General features: G+C 39.2%; 1 protein-coding gene across 6 annotated transcripts in view; it reads left to right on the top strand.

Moving 5' to 3' along the window:
* scml2 (Scm polycomb group protein like 2) overlaps positions 1 to 7498 on the top strand; it is a 106669-nt gene extending 99171 nt beyond the window's left edge. For all 6 annotated transcript variants that reach the window (XM_048602704.1, XM_020529888.2, XM_020529817.2 and 3 more), the window contains 2 exons: positions 5793 to 5956; positions 6056 to 7498. In XM_048602704.1, the coding sequence (XP_048458661.1) occupies positions 5793 to 5956; positions 6056 to 6181 (290 nt within the window). In that variant the 3' untranslated portion in view covers positions 6182 to 7498. The remainder of the gene's footprint in view (positions 1 to 5792; positions 5957 to 6055) is intronic.
* The last annotated feature ends 9041 nt before the right edge of the window (positions 7499 to 16539 follow it).

Raw genomic sequence — 16539 nt, 5'->3', positions numbered from 1 at the left:
CATCAAGTATAGACAGCTGACATTGTTACAGGACACCTTGACTATATTCCTTAATAATCTGCATAAGGTAGCAAGAGCCAAAAGATCCGCCATTCGAATTGGGAAAGAATTGATTAGGAGAAGAATAATATTCTGTGGTATCTAATATATCAGTATAACCACCTGGAATATTCTTACAAGTTATTTTTGCTTTATGTTCTTGAAATAAAACAGACAGCCAGGGTGTTTGAAACTTGCCCATCAGGAATTTTAAAAATTGAGAACTGTTTTTAAAACTTTGAGGTATGTTTTGTTGCAATTCTCTTTTAGCTTCTGGCACTTCAAAAGTAGTGGAAACAGTAGAGTATGTAAAAATCACTCTCAAGTGTCATAATTTAAGTTGATCCTCTAAAATTCCATCTTCCACTTGAGTACTAATTTTGTTAGCCTATCTGTAGTTCCTGTTGGAGTTGATTGATCTCATAACACTTTGCCACACCTCCAAGTGTACTGTCTTTGGCAGATTTTAAGGTTTACCCTCCATTCCAAACAAGTCATTTATACATATGTTGGGAACATGACTTTCTTCCGATCTCCAATCTGAAAAATAGCCATTTACCAATTATAGAGTCATTGCTCCAACTAATCCACAGTGACCATGTTGCCAAACCAAACCAATCCCACTTGTGTGTGTTTGGCCCATATCCCTCCAAACCTTTCCTACTCGTATACTTATCCAAATGTCTTTTAAACGTTGTTACTATGCCTGCATTCACCACTTCCTCTCACAATTTATTTCACAAACGAACTACTCTCTGCGTTAAAATGTTGCTCCTCACGTCCTTTTTAAAACTTTCTCCTGTCACCTTAAAAATTTGTCCCCTGTGCACCTCCACCAAGTCTGACCTCAAACGTCTTTGTTGCAAAGAAAACAACCTCAGCTTAGCCAGCCACTATCCGTAGCTGAAATGCTCCATCCCAGTCAATATCCTTGTGAATCCCGTCTCCAGTGCAATCACTTCCTTCCCATAGTGCGATGACCAATATGACCCCCCTCTCTCATAATCTGCGCCATGACTGACAAAGGCAAGCATCCCATTAGCAGCCTTAACGACCCTATCAGACTACCCTACCACCCTCAGAAATTTGTAGACAAGCACCCCAAGATCCTTTTTGTTCTTTTGAGCTTCCTAGTGTCCTGCCATTCATTGAGTATTCCCTGAACTTGTTTTCTCTTCCACAGTACGTTACCTCATATTTATCAGGGTTAAATTCTGTTTGCCACTGATCAGCCTATCTAACCAATCCATTTATACCTTCCTGTACACCACTTTCCTCACTGTCAACCACCCAGCCAATTTTTGTGTTATCCACAATCTTACTTATCATTCCCACCATTCTTACGTGCATAATTTATGAATATCACAAACAATAACAGACCAACCACTGATCACTGTGTATGTGACTGCACACCAGGCTCCAGTGTCACAAACAGCCTTCGACTACTGCCCTGTTTCCCAAAGCTAATTTTGGATCCAACTTACCAGGTTACACTAGATCTGATGAGATTTTACCTTCTTTATCAATTTCCCATATGGGACCTTGTCAAAATCCTCGCTGAAATCCGTGTAAACTACATCAAGTGCCCTAACCTCATCCAACACTGGGTCACCTCCTCAAAATTCCACCTGATTTGTTAGGCATGATGTCTCTCTGATAAAGCCATTAGGCTATTCCTAATCAAATCTTTCCTCACTAAATGGAGAATAATTTTCTCCTTCATTATTTACTCCATTAACTTCCCCAACATCGACGTTGGACTCACTGCTCTATCTCTTATCAGCCTTCTTGGAAAGTGTAACCACATTAACTGTTCTCTGGCACCTCTTTTGTGGCCAGAAATGATTTAAAAAATGTTGGTCAGGACCCCTATAATTTCCTGTCGTGTCTCCCACGACAGTCTGGGATACAGCTCGCCCACACCTGGGGATTTCGTCATACACTGCTAAGTACTACTCTGCCTTTCTGTTTACATACACAACTGTATAACTTCACATTTATCCATGTCTGGGTGCTCCGGTTTCCACCCACAGTCCAAAGGTGTGCAGATTAGGTGGATTGGCCACGCTGAAATTGCCCATAGTATTCAGGGATATGTCAGCTAGGAGGATTAGCCAGAGTAGATGTGGGGTTGTGTGCTAGGTCAGTGTGGGATGCTCTTTGGAGGGTCAGTGTGGACTTGATGGGCCAAATAGCCTCCTTCCATACTGCAGGGATTCTGTGATTCTATGATTATGCTCACTCAAACCATTTATACAAGTCTTGAATAGGTGAGGCCCAAGCACTGATCTGTTACATGCCACCTAGAAAAATACTTATTTATTCCAACTCTGTTTCTGGTCTGTGAATCAATTCTCTGTCCTTGCCAGTATATTACCCCCATCCCGTGTACTTTATTATCAAAAGCTTAACCAAAATCCAAATATTCTGCATCCATTGGTTCTTGCTTATCTATTCTACAAGTTACATCCTCAAAAACTTCCAAAAGATTAGTTAAGCATGATTTCCCTTTCTAAAATCCACATCGACATGTCTAATCCCATTAATGCTTTCCAGGTGTTCTGTTATCAGATCTTTGAAAATGGACTCCAGCAATTTCCCCACTACTAATTTTGTCACCGACTTATTTATGTATTATTGCACTCTCTCTAATCCTCAGTTTACAATCTCCTTGCTGTGGCTCGAGCACTGATCCTTGCAGAGCCCCACCAGTTACTGCTTGCCCAATTGAAAGCTTTGTTTATCCTATTGTCTCGCTTCCTATGTGTTGAGCAAAGCTCAAGGCATGCTAATGTACTACCCCAGATCCATGAGTCCTCATCTTGCATTTTATTCTGGTACCTTATCAGATACCTTGTGGCAATTCAACCATACTACATCCACTAGCAATTCTTTTTAAAACTACCCTACTAATATCTCCTCAAAAACCTCCAATAAATCTGTCAAATATGACATTTCTGACACACTATCAACTTCTTTTGAGTTACCATTGAGCAGAAACTGAAATGGACTAATCATATAAATACAGTGGCTACAAGAGCAGGTCAGAGGCGAGGAATACGACAGTGAGAACACATTTCCTGACTCCCCAAAGTTTGCCCACCATCTACAAGGCACAGGTCAGAAGTATGATCGAATACTCCCCTTGAGTGCAGCTCCAACAACATGCAAAAAGCTTGACATCATCCAGGGTAAACATCCACTCCCTCTAGCATCAATGCTCAGCAACAATGTGCACCATCTACAAGATGCACTGCAGAAATTCACCAAAGATCTTTAGACAGCATCTTCCAAACACAACCACTGCGATCTAGAAGGTCAAAGGCACACCTCCGTCTACAAGTTCCCCTCCAAGCTACTCACCATCCCAACTTCGAAATATATCGATGTACCTTCAGTGTCGCTGGGTCCAAATCCTGGAATTCTCTCCCTCCCTAATGACATTATGGATCTACCCATGGCACATGGACTGCAATGGTTAAAGGCAGCTCATCACATCCCATGAATGAAAAAGAAAACCTCTGTTCACTATGACTTTCTGCATGTATTGTTAAGATTTCCATGATAGGAGATTCCAGTTCTTTCCCAATGATTAATGTCAGGCTAATGGGTTTGTTTTTCCTTTTTCTCTCTCTTCCCCCTCCCCCTTCTTGAAGAGCAGTTGCATTGGCTAACTTACAAACTGTTGGGACTGCTCAAGAATCTAGAAAATTTTGGCAAATTGTACCCAATATATCTCCTGTCTCAGCAGTTATTACTTTTAGAAACCCAGGGTATAGACATCAGGTCTTAGAAATTTGTCAGCTTTTAGTCCCTGTTAGTGTGATGTTGCTTGTAAAGCAAAGTGATGGTAAGAATCAAATGACAGCGCTATAATACAGCATTTGCTTTGCAATAATCTACTTACTGCCACTTAGTTTGGATTCTGCCAGGGCCACTCAGGTGTTTTCTTCATTTCAGCCTTGGTTCAAACATGAATAAAGAGCAGTAATTCCAGAGATGAGGTGAGAGTAACTGCTGTTGACATCAAGGCTGCATTTCACGAAGATTGGCATCAAGGAGAAATTTCTCTGCTTGTTGGGTTGATACTCGCACAAAGTTCTTGATAGCTTCAGAGGAGAAGTGTAAAATCAACAAAGAGCATATAAAAGGAAATCCTCAAATCTCCCATAGGTATAAGTTAAAAGGTTGTAACAAGAGTGGGACTGATTTAAAGCCTAGAAAAGGGTTTATGCAGGTAGGTGGAGGAATAGCTGAGACATTAACTTAATTTACTTGGTAGAGAGACTGAGTATTGATATTTCTTGGGTTATGGTGAAAGAGGAGGTAATTCAAAAACTTGAAGGATTCAGAATTGATGAGATGCTTTGGTTGTTTGTGCTAAAATGTTGTTAAGGCACCAGACCAAATGAGATGTAGCAAGTGTACACAGGCTGGTTGTACTGGGTGGGAGAACTGTGAATTTCTGAAAAAGATGCAGCAACTACAGGCTGGTTAGTTTAACTTTGGTGATAGTGATACTTCTAGAAACAATAATTCTGTATAAAGTTATTAGTCACTTGAGCCTATCCAAGTTAATTAAGGGAAGCCAGCATGGCTTTGTTAGGACCAATTATGTTTAACAATCTTGCTGGAGTTTTTTCAAGAGGTAATTGAGAAGAATGAGAGTAAGACTGTTATTTGGTCTATGAATATCCAAAAGATAGGTACCACACCACAGACTTCTAATGCTTATGGAACTTTTATTTGACAGTAGCAGCTGAATATAAAATTAACCAATGATAGGAAACAGTGTAGTAGTTGATGGATGCGTTTTGGAACGGAGGATGGTTTGTAATGGAGTTCCCAAGTGTCAATAATGTGATCCTTACTCCTCCTGGTATGTACATGCATATAAAGTTGTGGAATTGGCAGGTGATACAAAAATTAGAAGCATTGAGCTATGAAAATAGTGTAGAAGTGCAAAAGGACAAAGATAAGTTGTTGAAATGGACAGTCAACTAGCCAATGGTGTTTAATGCATCATTAAAATGAAGCATTATGATGGGAAGCATATGAAGATCATGTAAACGGTACTGAAGAAGATTCATATTGAACTTGAAAAATTAATCATTCCTTTCTCTGCAGATGCTGCCAGACCTGCTGAGTATCTCCAGTTTTTGCTTTTATCTAAGAGCCCCAACATCCATCATATTGTGCTTTCAATAAAATAAAAGTTTAAATTCTAAAGGTGCTGCAGGGTCAGAGGGACTTGGATGTAAATGTCTAAAGGTCATTGAAGGTGGCTGGAATGGCACTAGTTTTCTTAAAATTAATTTTAAAAAAAATTTTATATTCTCTTCTGTAACCTTTTCTGTTACTGGATCAAAAAAATCAGTTAAATTAGTCATGCATAATGTGCCATTTACAAATTTGTGTAGAATGACCTTAATTAACTCCACCTCTTCAGATGCCTGTTGATTTTTATTTCCTGATTTTCCAAAATCTTACCCATTATTGATGTTAAACTGACCAACCTGTAGTTATTAAAGTGCTGGCATTAATCATTGGGAAAGATAGAAAATAGCCAGTATTGAGCCCATCAAAAAAAATTAATGTTTTTAGAAATGGAAGTTAAATTTTATGTACTTTTTTTTATCATGATTCACAAAATCATCCACCTAGATGAGTTTATTCAGATCCAGAAAACTGAATTCAATGTTCCTGGTAGAAATTAATGCCTGGATTTGTATTTATTTACCTTTTTGGTGTAGCTGCAAGTTCTACAACTGGACCTGACCTTCATTCGACAGAACGTGAATCCCCAAGAACTAGTAGTAAAGATCCTTCCACTTGGTCCATTGAAGAAGTAATGAAGTTTGTTAAGGAAGCAGATCCCCAGGCTTTAGCACCACATGCTGATCTTTTCAGAAAACATGTAAGTATTTTTCAGAGCTCTTTGGAATATCTTTTTAACATGTACTAGGTCTGAGAATCTGTTTCCTAAACATGTTTTAATACTTATGGTATGTTGCAGGAAATTGATGGAAAGGCATTACTCTTACTACGAAGCGATATGATAATGAAATATATGGGATTGAAGTTGGGCCCGGCTTTGAAGATTTGTTATCACATTGAGAGATTGAAACATGGAAAATACTAAAAGATCATTTCTTTCTTTTGTCAGCCTGATGGAAATGTTTGTCCTCAAAGCCACTGAATTCCTCTTTATGTGAAATAATTTTAAGATTTTTCTTAGAGGAGCAGTTGTATTGCTATTTAATGACTTTTAAACCAAGAAAATGTACAGTTTCATCCTGCAATATATTTGAAATGGGTCTGTTTTGCAGTGTCCAAGGAAGTTTTGTCATTTTTGTATTTCATATAACAAGGATGCAAAAGTACTGAATATTATGCATTTAAGATGTTTCTGTACATGCTTTTGTAACTCCACACAATTAAGTCTGCTGTTAGACATAGGATACAGAATTTTCATTTTTATCTTCCTGATGTTAATGTGTAGGAATGCAGTTTTCCATTCGCAGGTTTTTGTTAATCCATAACTGCTTTTAGTGTCCTGGTACCAAATAGCTAAAATCCAAAGGATATCTGCATCAGGATTTTACTGTACTAAAATGTTTATGCAAAGCTTCTAGATTACTAGAAGGATTTTTGAGTGATCAGGTATTCTTGCCTCAGCAAACCCTGTGACTATTCTTACCTGGCTCCTCTTATGCTCCAGTGGAGCAATCGATCTTGTACGTATGATTTTTGTCATATGATCAACCAGGCTAATACTGTCGCCCTTGAAGGGATCAGGCAGTGGTTTACACTGTTATGCAGTAATTGAAAACTAGACCAGCACAATGTTTTGGCAGATTATCTTAAAGGCCTTTAACGTTTGTGTGTTTATACTATGTTCTTATCCTTAGTTTTTCTTTGTGATTTGTTGACTGATGATGTATAGTCAACCAGCCATGTTTTTTACACTGTGAGACCTAACATACTGATAGTAAGCTGTGTTACTATCTGTGCCTGTGAAAAAAAAGAATAAATCAGGGACACGAATGTAAAATCTCCTAGCCAGTAACAACTTGAATGTATTTCATAAATAAGTGTTAATTGGAAGAAGTGACTATTTTACATAAGTACGTAGTCTATGAAACTAGAGATTTTTATTTTGTTGCTGGTTGCCTTTTTATACAAGGTAAATTCGTTTTAGTAAGAAAACATTTTTTGCATAGGTAACAACATACTTATGAAAGAATGCTTTGTGCATTATGGCTAATAAACATTGTAGTTATATAAACTCATGTATAATACTTTTGAGTGTAGTTGTGTTGTAATTTAAATACCATTGTCTGTGTTCATGAATAATACAGTCCCACTTTAACTGCACATTTTTCTATTGCAACTCTAATATACCACTGTACATAATACAGCATCTTGGCAAGAAATAAATAAATTTGGTCTGTCTTCAGTTTTGGGTTTTACTACCTCTGATAAACAGTATAGCCTGAATGCTATTCTGAATGTGTCCGGTTAAGGACTGAATTAGATCAAGAATGTGACAGTTTCAGCTGCCTGAAACTAGGCATCTCTTGAACACCGTACAATATTAACAGCAGCAGAAATAGATGCAGTTTTAATCTCTAACCTTATGGCCTGGAAGATAATTCATTCCTTGGCACTATCGGGCTTGGAGACTAATCTTGCATCAATGGAACATACTGTAATGGAATGTACCAGGAACAGTATGAGGCAAATTTTAGAATGTGTCAACATATTGAAGATACATATTGATATACTTAACCAGAGCAGAATTAGATATGGTTGGTGAAATAATGCCAAAGAGGCTGGTATCCCATCACCAAGTCATCCTTTATTTGCAAGTGTGTGTGGCTCATATCCAGTTTCATGGAGGACAGTCCCCACTGTCAGTTTTGATAAAACCTATATGCGAGGGATTGGGTATTTATCCAGCTGCAAAAAGCAGTTTACTGTTTATTTAAAATCCCCACAAAGGTTAACTGATCTGTTGGGCTTTGCAATTGATGTGACTGGTACTGCCCATCACAGAAACTGGATTAGTTTGATGATTTCTTCGCTTTGCAGCCTCCTGATTTCTGCCTCTACTTTTGCCCATAACGCAGGTGGCACAGGGCAGGCCTCGCAGAATCATGGAATTGCTTCCTGGTCAACATGCAAGATAGGTTTGGCTCCTTTAATAGTCCCAGACCTGCTGAAAAGCTTCCAGGTATTTAATTAGGACTTTATTCAGACTGCCATTTTCTGATGGAAAAAGGTTGAGCCAATCAAGGTGAGCCTTTCTCAACCAATTTCGCCCCATCAAGTTTAGACCCAACCTTTTACTGCAGTCAGTGGTAACTGAACCAGTTCCTTCTCATAAGAGACCAGAACCAAAGTTGTACCCTTAATCTGTAAAGGTTCCATGGTGTAGGTTCTCAGTCCAGCTGAAGTCTTGTGCAAACCTAAGTCTAGAGCAAATTTTGTAAAAGATTAGTTTTGCGATTACTGAAATGGCCATGCCAGTATCGACGTCCATTAGAACTGGATCACCATTTAACCAGATGTTTATTTTGACTGGTTCTGATTTGGATGTTGCTAAGCAATTTAACTGTTCTGAATCAGATGTAGATAGACTTGCCAGTGGGTGCACTTTCCTCGATAATGGCCTCTTGAGTTTTCCTACTCAGTTTAGGTCTAGTGGGAATCTTACTGTCTCAAGTCCATGTACGACTACAATGGCATGCCGGCATGGATCCTGAAGAAAATTTTAACAGTTTGGCCGAGGCTTGGCTTTGTTTTAGGGTTTTGCTGTTTTTCCAGCTCTGAGTGATCAGAACCTCTGATACTCCTGTTTTATATCTGTCAGCCAGGTCTCCTTGATTGGGGCTGTTAATCTTGTCCAATCAGGGAGCTTGTATTCTGAGATCCACCTGGCTGATCTCGTTACAAAACTACAGTTGGGGAAATCGAACCAAAGAATAGACCAGTTGCACTGCTGGTTTGTGCTGTAGAGTGCTAGCTCACCACTTTATCAACCTTGTGAGGTGTGGTGACCCTAATGTTAAACCACCACCAGTTGGCTCTAATGACAGAACAGCCCTATGGTCAGTTGAGTCAATGGTAACTTTTCGGAATCCAGACCATGCCTGAAGGTGGCCGATAAAGGTTTCTAGGAACAAAATGGAAATGGTTCCCCAAAGCCATCTGTACTGATTTCAAAATAAGTGATGCCATCAATGTGCTGAACACCCAAAGCACCAAGCTTATAGGTAGCACTAACTTGTTCTACAATCAACTGATTAGGCCAAAGATCTCTAAACCCGCCATGTCTTTTGAAGGATGGTTGTGAACAATGAAGTCAGTCATGGAAGAAGATAGCATACATATTTCCAGCCCTACCCGTGGTGGAGCCCAGCACACAAGTGCAAGAAAAGAAAAGTTTTAGTGCTTGCCAATACCGCAAACAAAAAGAACAGTGAATAATTGTACTTGTCTAAAGGTTTTGAACATGATAGATAAGTGTCCTGAAAATGTTCATTCGACATGTTGCAAAGCAGTATCTATGAGCACTGGCCGCAAAAAAAAAAGCTAAGTTTTGGTAGCATTCAAGCAGTAGTTCTGAAGATGTACACAAATAGAATTAGAATTAGCTGCATTGTCGCATGTACTCAAATGAGTACAGTGAAAAGTGTATGAGTTGTCACTTAGGCACAAAGGTTCTTTAGTTACAATTCTTAGAAAAATAGAGAAGTAGGAAGTCCAGCATTGCAAATTTTAGATAAATTATAAAGTGCAGAAAAGAAAGTTCAGAACAACAGTCTTCTAACCCAGTCCACACTGGCACCTAGCTTGCAGTCTGCAGTGGGCTTTGACTCCAGACCACGCTGAGCTTCACCCCAGGATTCACGAGGCTGGAGATCGCTCTGGAATCGCTTCAAGACCTGAAGTCCATGCTGGGCTGAGAGATCGTCACATCAGGCTGGGAGGCTGCCATGTCAGGTTGAGAGCACACCTCGCTGGGTCTGCACTGAGGCCGGGAAGTCTGAGGCAGTGAGCTCAGAATCTGAGATGAGACAGGAGGAGGAGAAAAAAGACAAAAGAGAAAAGAAAAGGAGTGGACAAGTCCAGCTGAAGCATCCTCCTTCACCACTAAGTAATAGAACAATGTAGCACATCGTGCTTGTACTGACGAAAGAAAGCATGTTGACTGCTGTCTTGCCCCTAGCCAAACCATTTCAGTTCAACTTTGACACTAGTGAACAATAGAGGTATGTGCTGCTATACTCAATGCAAAGGGCAAATTCAAACAATTATGGACGTAAACAGCTTTTGTTAATCAATAGCAACAAACTAATCAAGCCAGTTAGAGGATCTTATTTATCAATTATTTGTTAGTTCAGTTCACAGCAGAGCTATTTGACTTCAGGCCTCATCATAACCCTTATCAGCCAATGATGGAAAGCCCTGGCAAAACCTGGATAAAGGAGTTTACCTGCATTCCTGCCCAACCACCCCCTTGGCCTGAGTCATGGCTGATCCACAGATGATCAAGTTAGGAGACCAGTCATCACTGCTTCATGACATTGATGCAGCTGCTTCACCAATGACTATCCATTGTTTTAGTCATAAATGAGGTTCTTAGCTGATGATTATAGTATTTCAGTTCTTCAAAACTTGTTTTTTTGGAAGAAGCTGATATAGCTGCCCATAGCAACGCCTGGATAACATGTAGTTGTCTGAGAAGTGGTAAGTATAATTGTACCACAAGAGTTTCAGACAATGCCATTTACAACAAGAAAAAAGCTAGTTGCCTTCTCTGACCTGTAGTGACCTACAAAATCCATCAATACAGATGACAGCACAAAAGCAATTAATTCAGCCCAACTGGTCTTTTAAAAGAGTTCATTCTCCTTACCAGGCTCATACTATATTCACCTCTACCAAACCAACCCAGAAGCCAAACTAAGCATCTCAACACTGGCCGTAAAAATAGAGGCTGGACACTGAGGCTCAATTTCAGACTCCCTTCTTGCCACTAATCCCTCCGCAAAAAAAAAAGCCTCGCTATCTGAACGATACAAGTCAGTGTTGTGATAGGATATCTATCACTCATCTGGTTTTGGCTGCAATAGTAAGAAGCTAGAACACTCTGTGAACCACCATGCTTAATCCCTTCTGCCAGAGTTTTGTTTCTGTACTATGTAAATTTCACAAGATGTACAACAGCAACCTACCAAACTTACTTCCACATATCTCCCACGCCTGCAACTTCATTGCCGAAGCATATTGTGAAATTGTCACTGCTAAGTTCTTTGCAAGTTACCAGTTGGACTATGATCTTCGTGTTCTTAGCTCAATTTCAAAATGCTACATGTTTTCAATTGCAAATGCCATTCCATTTTGTGGCAACACTTCTTTCAGACCATTGTCATGGAATAACTTATTCCTGTCAATCTCCTGGTCTGTCAAATTGTGATTGCCTTTCCTAATCATGCTCTGACTAGGTGGTTGTTTTCTCAGCCCCTATCTGAGTAGTGGCTTGGGATGTTTTTCTTTCACATCAGCAATGCTAAATAAATGCAAGTAATGGTTGGTATAATTTTCTCCCTTATTTTTAAGTTGCTAAGTTATGTGAAGATTTTTTAATTGTACGGATGTTGGTTTACACTTTAGCCACCCAGAATCTTGATTGGCCCCGTATAAATCAATAAACATTGGCTACAAGTTGGTTAATGAAAGTTTCTCAGGATGGCAGAAAGTGGGAAGTGGTTTCCCATAGGGATCCACGCTGGACCATGATTCACTGTGTGTATAAATGATTTGAACTCTTTTGAATCAATGTCAAAACTCTCATGTATCAATCAAATTGGGGATGTGGGGTGGATGGTGCAATTGAAGGAGACCGGTGTACGGTTACTAATGGAAAGGATCGTACCAAAATATAGAAAGACATTCACACTAGGTAAGTGTGAAGTAATTTATTTTGCGAGATAAAATATGATGATTTACCCCTAGAAAGGTAAGAAACTAAGTGGGATTGAAAAACAAAGAAAACATAAATTGGAAGAAGTAGTGGAGCAAGATGCTGAAGTCATGAAAAGTGCAAGAAAGCACTGATACTCGTTTCTAAAGGAATAGATAAAAGCAGTAATTTTCAATCCACAGTGAAAATGAAGTTGAAATCACGTGCAGAGTTATGGTCTTGAGACAACAGAAGCATAAAGCACTGGAGCAAGTACAGAAAAGATTTGCAAAGGTATTGCTAAAATTGAGAAGATGCAGCTAGCAGGAACGATTGAAAAGAAGAAGAGGCAAATGTGTCATTAAAAAATCTTAAAGTAGGGCAGGGTGAATGGAGAAAATGTGGAATTCTCTGCTACATGGTGATGCATTTAAGGGTAAATTTGAAGTTGATGGAGAAATAAATTGTCATACAAGGCAGGAAAGAAGAAACATGAACTGCAATAGGCTTGTAGGTAGCTTAAATAGCAAACATGTTCAATTGGGCCACTTTATTTTTCTGTGCTGTAAATTTTTATTTGTTCATGATGGTGGTTATTGCATGTTTTGAAGGTGTTCAACTCCCAGACAAATATCACTCCTACTTGAATTCTTTAGTTTCTTTACTTAACTGGTTCTGACAAGTTTGCCTTATAAGACCGTTAAGACTGTTTTATGATTTCTTTCTAGTTCTCCTTGGATTGTTGGCCGAAGTTTCTTTCCAATTCTGACAACTTCTATACAAACTCTTTCAATATGGAGACTTCACAAACTAAAACCCTTCTGCGTTTGAACTGAAAACTGGATTCTCCTGCTAGGAGGAAATGGTTCTTACGAACTGATGACCTGATTCTTCAGAAGTCAAAAGCTAAATTAATGGCTCCTGATCTGTTTTCTGAGCAATATTAACAATCCATCAATTCACACCATAAATATCCTGCCAGGCACTTGACATAATCCCATGCTTTTTTTTTGAAATGTTGGACTAATATTCCCATATAGCAGCTGTGTCCATTTCAGGATGTTTCATAAAGGATTTCTCTCCATGACTTCTTACAAGATCTCTCTCAATATTCTCCACAGTTCATTAATAGCTATGCACCACATCTCTATGGTGATCCACTTGTGCTAATGTGCACCCGGCGGTGTCAGAAGTATTCCTGGGATTGCCAGTACTGGCACCATGCACCAGGTCTACATAGAACACAGAACAGTACAGCACAGTACAGGCCCTTCGGCCCACGATGTTGTGCCAACCTATTATCCTACTAAGATCAATCTACCCTGCATACCCTACATTTTACTATCCTCCATGTGCCTATCCAAGAGTCGCATAAAAGTCTCTAAAGTATCTGACTCCACTACCACTGCCGGCAGCGCATTCCACATGCCCACCACTCTCTGTGTGAAGAACCTATATCTGACATCTCCCCTATACCTTCCTCCAATTACCTTAAAATTATGTCCCCTCGTAATAATCATTTCCGCCCTGGGAAAAGGTCTCTGGGTGTCCACTCTATCTATGCCTCATCATTTTGTACACCTGTATCAAATCACCTCTCATCCTTCTTCACTCCAATGAAAAAAGCCCCAGCTCCCTCAACCTTTCCTCATAAGACCTGCCTTCCAGTCCAGGCAGCATCCTGATAAATCTCCTCTGCACCCTCTCTAAAGCTTCCACATCTTTCCTATAATGAGGTGACCAGAACTGAACACAATATTCTAAGTGTGGTCAAACCAGAGTTCTATAGAGCTGCAGCATAACCTCATGGCTCTTAAACTCAATTCCCCTGCCAATGAAAGCCAACACACCATACGCCTTCTTTACAACCCTATCAACTTGGGTAGCAACTTTGAGGGATCTATGGACAATGGACCCCAAGATCCCTCTGTTCCTCCACACTGCCAAGAAACTTGCCATTAACCCTGTAGTCTGCATTCAAACTTGACCTTCCAAAATAAATCACTTCACACTTTTCTGCGTTGAATTCCATCTGCCACCTCTTTGCCCAGCTCTGCATCCTGTCAATGTCCCGTTGCAACCTATAACTGCCCTCCACGTTATCCACAACTCCACCAACCTTAGTGTCATCAGCAAACTTACTAACCCACCCTTCCACTTCCTCATCCAAGTCATTTATAAAGATCACAAAGAGCAGAGGTCCCAGAACAGATCCCTGCAGAACACCACTGGTCACCCAGCTCCAAGCTGAATACTTTTCATTTACTACCACTCTCTGTCTTCTATTGGACAGCCAATTCTGTATCCAGTCAGCCAAATTTCCCTGAATCCCATGCCTCCTTACTTTCTGAATGAGTCTACCATGGGGAACCTTATCAAATGCCTTGCTAAAATCCATATACACCACATCCACTGCTCGACCTTTATCAATGTGTTTTGTCTAGTGTTGTGAACTAGCAGCTGCCCTTTACAGTGCACTCAATGGGAGGTGAACAATAACGTTTCTGAAAGCACAGAGGTGGCATGGGTGACATTTCATTGTAAGTACAAGTTTACATTAGTAAATGTATTGCTATTTTACACCATTATCTGTTGGTCACTGACATTGTAACTGCAGCTGCAAGAATCAAGCTACACAGGCCACCCCAATTCTTAGTGTCTTCCAAGTTTAGAACTTTAAGGGAGTGCTGCTCTTTGTCCAATGCCCAACATAACATAATAAAAAAGACTAGGCTGTGTAAATGCAATGAATAGTCTTTAAAGAAATATTACATGGTTTATAGCAAAAATATATTCTCCCAAGTTACAAAAACACTAATTAGATCAGTCAACCGTAGCTGACAAAGGAAGTTCATGATTGTAAGATTAAAAGGCTTGTAAAGTGGCTAGAATAAACAGTAATAAATCTGAGGATTGGGAAGTTCTGAGAATACAACAAAGGTAGTCCAAGAAACTGATGAGGAAAGGAAGTATAGAATACAAACGCAATCTAGCAAAAAAAAATTAAAGCAAAATTTCTACAGGTATGTAAAAAGGAAACAAAGCTGAAAGTTGGCTCATTAAAGCAGGGTCAGGAGAATTTATAATCAGCTTAGAGAAATGAAAAAAAATGTCAAAATGATTACTTTGTGCCTGCTTTCATTGAGGAAGATACAATAAATCTCCCAGAATTAGAGATCCAAGTGTGTAGGAAGAGTGAGAAGTTGAAGGAATTTGTATTCAGGTAGAAGGTTGTACTGAAGAAGTTCATGGGGCAAAAGGTCATAGGTTCCTGGGACCTGATAGTCTACCAGAGAGTTGAAGGAGGTGGCAATAGAGATAGTCATTGCATTGGTAAACATCTTCCAAAATTGTATAGATTCTGGAATAAATCCCATGGCTAAAAAGTAGCAGATGTCACCCCACTATTTAAGATAGGAGCAAGGGAAACAACAGACCCATCAGCCTCATAAAAGTAGAGGGAAATGCTAGAATCTATTATAAAGGGCGTGATAAATGGACACTTGGATGAAAGTGATCTGATTGGACATATTCAGCATGGATTTGCAAATGTAAAATCATGTTTGAAAAACTTGGAGTTTTTTGAGGATGTTACAGAATTGATAAAGGGGAATTGGTGGATGTAATACATTTGAATTTTCAGAAAGTGCCCCACAGAAGGTTGCTTAGTGAAATTAAGAGGTAATGTGCTGGTATGAATTAAATATTGGCTAACAGAAAACACATACTAAATACATGGATCATTCTCATGTTAGCAAACTGTGACTAGTGGATTGGCATGGGAAATGCAGAGTTACAGGGATAGGGTGGGGGGTGCGGTTCTGGGTGGGATATTCTTCAGAGCATTGATGTGGACTCGATGGGCTGAATAGCTTCCAACTGTAGGATTGTATGATTCTATGAAATCAGACAATATGGCTCGGCTGGAGGAAAGCTTGGAGTAAAGGAAGAAAGAAGAGATAGTAGCTCAGAGTGTGATTTTGATTCAAATTAGAGATTTGATTTAACTAGGAATCTACATTTAGTGCCTAAATTTAAAGATGGTGAATTGAAAAATACTTTACATTCTTTGAAAAGGTAATTATGAAATTGAAGTGGCTAAGAGGTATTTACAGTGTACTGGTGGGTAAAGCTATGAATGTGAATACCAGTTTGTTAGAAGAACAATCTACAGACTATGAAACTGTTAAAAGACAATGCCCAATGCTTATAAGGTTGTCCCTGAAGCTTATTGATTAAAGTTTAGCACTGTAAGGAAGAAACTAAAAAAATTCCAAAGACTTATGAATCAAGTTATGCTAAACTGCCTGACTGTGTAATTCATTGAGAGAATTTCATCTCCTACAATTAAACCTAGAAGAATAGAATAGTCATTTATTGCCATTTATATTTTTAACAAAAGAACGTGACACAATCCACACTGCAGGGATTCTGTGATTCTATATTATTAACTGAAGGTATTGATAAGTAAAAGTTAAAAACAAATTATGACAAAGTCTTTCTTAGTTCAATTCCTGGCTCTTCGATAC

Source organism: Rhincodon typus, chromosome 11 (genome assembly GCF_021869965.1).
Source record: "Rhincodon typus isolate 14 chromosome 11, sRhiTyp1.1, whole genome shotgun sequence".
Taxonomy (NCBI): domain Eukaryota; kingdom Metazoa; phylum Chordata; class Chondrichthyes; order Orectolobiformes; family Rhincodontidae; genus Rhincodon; species Rhincodon typus.
Note: the sequence above shows the minus strand (reverse complement) of the source record. Positions and strands in the feature narration are given on the sequence as shown.